This window comes from Opisthorchis viverrini (genome assembly GCF_000715545.1).
Source record: "Opisthorchis viverrini unplaced genomic scaffold opera_v5_45, whole genome shotgun sequence".
Classification (NCBI taxonomy): Eukaryota; Metazoa; Platyhelminthes; class Trematoda; order Opisthorchiida; family Opisthorchiidae; genus Opisthorchis; species Opisthorchis viverrini.
Genome location: NW_008751701.1, coordinates 1,591,327 through 1,595,869, shown reverse-complemented (window position 1 = coordinate 1,595,869; position 4,543 = coordinate 1,591,327). Strand labels below are relative to the sequence as shown.

Sequence of the window (4,543 nt, the reverse complement as noted above, 5' to 3'; positions counted from 1 at the left end):
GAGTCTCTCGTGAAAACCAGATTGATTTGCAAATGAGTGTTTTTCTCGAAAAAAAGTCCATCCATGTTGCCCTTGAACCGATATCTAAGATATAGTTGTCGATCTCCTGGAAATTCGGGTGAGACATTACCTATTTGTACACTTTAATGCTTACTCATTAAGTGGGATTTCCATTATTCTTGCTCGTTAGTAGCGCCCGACGAAACCACGCACTGAGTCACAACGTAATTTGACAACTGAAGCTGTATGAGAATGACTCAGAGGCGCCCTCGCTTTATCCTATTCTTCAACAGAATATACTAATAACTATATAACTATATTGTACTAACTATACGATACTATATAACTATACTAACTAACCAACTGTATAACTAACTATATACTAACTGGTTTGGGTTACATCAGTAGTCTTCCTAACGGTAGACTGACTAAACTCTAGTCCCAAAACAGCAAATTATTCAGTGAGCTACCGGATTCTTCAACAGCCCACTTAACACAAAAATCGATGTCCCAAATAAAATATTAGGGAATCTCTGGCTCGAAATATGAACCGGATATTAATCGGAGACTTACGTTAGTGGGCGTTTCATTTGTTTTCAGCAGCCGATGAGTAGTATGTTACTAGGGAAAATACCTAATTTTTGTCTGACTTGAGTATTCTCCATCTTTTCTGCCCAGTTGAGATTAGAATGCCTTAGTTTGTTTCTACACTAAGAAAGTAGGCCACAGAATACGTCTTAAACGTGCATGTTGAGGGATCTGTTTAGGCACTTAATGTCAGTGAACTTTGACGCCCAAAGTTCGACCCCCAGTGCGTCTTTTGCATGCAACTTGCTGGATGCTGGAGTTAATTGACCAGCAGGCTTAATCACCTGTGCTTTGAAAGCTTAGACTGCTAACTGATAAGGTCCGCCTCCATGTCTGTTTGGTTATCTGAGTGTCGTGAGTACTGTTCACTTGTATCAAACTCACTGAAAATCGAGGATTATAGTACAAGAACAAGCCATTCAGGCTTACCATTTTGCTTCTTGAATAACACATCCAAACGAGGATTGCAAATAAACGGAGAAAGACTGGCAGAAATATATTCTCGTTTTGTTTAAATTTCCCCCACCCACTAAGTGCAAAAGATTTAAATTTCAGGCGCAAGGCTCATGGGCTAGCGAGTGTTCGCTATACGCTGAGCAGATGTCATTCAGTCATCCAGTAAACGGTGAAAGAACAGAAGACGAAGGACACATATCAGACGCCGTTGAACTTGACACTTTACTGGCCTCGCCTGCTCAAACTGACGAGCAAATCGATAACCATAATACGAAGGTCTTCGCTGGAAGCGCAGCTTCGATCACCGAGAATTTGGAGACAGCTGTTGTCGAGACTCACGACGAAACAATGTACGACAGTACTGACCACATGGAGAAGAGCCCTGTTTATTCCGGTTTTGAGCTACGAAATTGTGATGGTCGGAGTCTATCGAAAATTAGCATGAAAGAACTGCACGCCGAACTGTGCACACTACTGACAAATAGAGCAGCTTTGCCGGTATGGACGAGTTGGCTTGATCGGACAGTGTCTCGAACTCTCGCGGATCAGGTAACTGGCACAAAGCGAGCGAGTGCTGCCAGACATCTAATGCTCGTATGGACCTATTACAGGTAAGTACCTGAGAGTTTTACGAGAACCTCACTCTGACTAGCGAACCTGATAAAAACCCTTCTCTCGCTCAGGCCTTTAGACTACTCGTGAACGGATTGGTCAATAATCGTTCGCCAAGTATGAAAACTATTCAGTCGGCCATAGAGTAACTTTTATTGACCGGAAGCTTTGCCAGTTATCTCGCACTCCTGTCATTTTAGGTGAGCATGTTGGCTAAATCTAATCCTGCACTGGCTGGCGGTTATACACTGGAATGGATGCGATCATTTAGGAGAAACCTCAAAAAGATTTGGTCATGTAGGGCACCCAGTTTAGCACTGTACGACTAATTTTCCGGGAACAATAAAATATTATATTTTTTGTTCTTACGATAAGCCAAACTTTTGTCCAATACACTGAATTCAGGGCTCAATGGCACCGCTAAGTTGAGTGGATTCGGTTTAGTCCTGGGAGCCTTTAAAACAGCTTATAACAGTATATCCTTGTAATGTACTACTCATAAGGTTGCTGAAAATGCGTCGACAGCCCACGACTGGTTTCGCCCTTTTTGGGGCTCATCAGGTAGGCGCAGTCCCCGAGTTTCCGTCATCCCTATGTTCTACTTGAAACCAAATTGCACGAAATCAGCCTGAGAACATCACAAACGAGAGATTCAGCTGGGTTCCAGGTGAGTCTCTCGAAAAACCTAATTCGTTTGCAAATGAGTGTATATTTGCTTATGACAGTAATACTTCATTTGGAAGAATCCCGGATTCACAGACGCAGCTTCCATGCTGGCGAAACATTTTACAGGAATCAGTTGCAACACTCGGCGATGGCTATCTATCTATGGTTTAGTTCATTGGTGAGCCACCCAATAGGGGAACATCTCAGTTCATAGATTTCGGTCGTGGATTTCCGAAGGTTGTACGCCATTGTTTGCGTTTTTTGCATTGAGACAACAAGAGTCGGATGTATTCTTAGCATAGAACCCTATTTTTATTTATTATTTATTTATTATGTTCGTCTACACAATAAGTCGCTCGCGAGAAAAGGCTCAAATGTTCTTGGTTGGAAAGGCGAAGCCTCTGGGGGGGGGGGGGAGGACATCCACGATCACTGGCGCATCGCTACGCTCCACTCCGCACCCTAACGGCGCACTGGTATTTTTACCCTTGTGGTGATGGAAAGGTCGCAGTCCAGCTGAGTACGAACATACTCCTGGTTAAAAAAAGTTCATCCCTGTTAAAACACCTGCAATATCAAATGCTATTTGATGAATTCGATTATCGTCGTCCAGGGAAACTGTCGGGATTTTGAAATCGCGGAACATTGGTTAAGGAAGCCGTCCTCTTCTCGGCACAAACGGATAAAAATCTTGAAAGGTTCAAAGTACCGCACGACGTGTGATGTGTTTTAAGAAGGGATGATATGTACTCTCCAGAAAGGTGAGCCATTATCGGAAGGGCCTCTCTGAGTGGGGGGTTTACTGTGTACCAGTCCACAGATAATTTTTTGGAAGGTTCTGATTTCTACGTCAATCCACTGTGTATAAATCATCATTGGCGATTATCGCTCGTTTTTGAAGAGCGCGGTCACGGGGGAAGCGTCCCATTCGAAGTTGTACTACCAACAGTTCCAGTCAGACAACGTATGCAAGACAGCGTAAGCAAGCATGTTTGGTATGGAAACACGCGTGTGAAGACTAGCAACCGAAGACGCGGGAAGCGATGCCACAGTCGAGACTCGCACATCAGGTACAAAGTGTCCGTAAGGTGTGAAAGTCAATGACAAGAATAAACACTCAACGCATACTGCATACTGGCGTCAAGCACTGGAAGTCTTAGTAAAGAGTGAAAAGATGAGGGAAGTGTAGGGACTTGTTGCGAAGAGTCCCTGTGTCTTTAAGCAAAACAACCAAGGATAAGGGGACTACACTTTCGGCTGGTATCTGACAGTCACATCGAAGCAACGCACCATCAGATGGATCAACTCAGAGTCCTTTTCGAGCCTCACTCGACCTATGTACAGCGCACAGCGACAGGCGAAGTTTCGCTAGGCAGTCCGGCTAGGAAATGACGGTATGTACACCACTGGGAGAGGTTGTATCCAATGTCAAGAAGGGTTTCCAAACACCTGTAAATAGGATTGTTTGGGTCACAGCCTGGAAGACACCATACAGTACTCGGTTTTTCAGTAGCCACCTTCATCTCACGTTGCCAAACCATGACCTGTCCCCCATCACCGCTTTGTCAGCAGTCACTCGGAATAGAAATTGGCGACTGTGTATGAACTCAGCAGGCACCGGTGTGGTACATTGTGCGCTAAAGGACGGTCACTTTGATAGCTTCAGAAATGCTGGGACATATGAATAACTAAGTGCCAACCTGAGGATAGAACGAATGCGTTACGTATCTGACCTTGGGACTTGTCTTCTCTCTGAGAGCTGGGTCGACTACTGTGTGTCGGATAATGCGTACACGAAGAACTTACCGTTTGGTTTTTTAGGCGTCGTGGTACAACGCATGAAGTAGATGGATCTGTGGTACACATCAGTCCAGTATCATCACGGACCTTGTCATCAGTAAGTTATCGCCTTAATCGCAGCTATTTCGAGCAAGTCACTCAGAGAACAGAGTAGACCTCACGGGTACACCTGAGAATGGGTATCATGGGATCAGTCAGCGTTGCTGTAGTTCATTACGTTGTCCAATCATGATAACTACCCTAGAGGAGACTTTTAAGGCGCGAGAATTAATTTAGATCGATCCAGTCGGGTTTGCTTGCATTTCTACTATATTCCGTAACTCTGTATCATGTAGACAGAGTTTTCTATTCTCGTGGTTTAAGCCATTCGCCGATGATTTGGGAACGTGGTAGCGTTATTCCATATATTTTTCTCTCATTC

General features: G+C 44.2%; 1 protein-coding gene across 1 annotated transcript in view; it reads left to right on the top strand.

Moving 5' to 3' along the window:
• T265_03266 (hypothetical protein) overlaps positions 1–4,543 on the top strand; it is a gene marked incomplete at both ends in the record, with an annotated part of 10,112 nt that overhangs the window by 3,793 nt on the left and 1,776 nt on the right. Inside the window, 2 exons of the mRNA XM_009167699.1 lie at positions 1,123–1,655; positions 4,144–4,219. Of these exons, the coding sequence (XP_009165963.1) occupies positions 1,123–1,655; positions 4,144–4,219 (609 nt within the window). The remainder of the gene's footprint in view (positions 1–1,122; positions 1,656–4,143; positions 4,220–4,543) is intronic.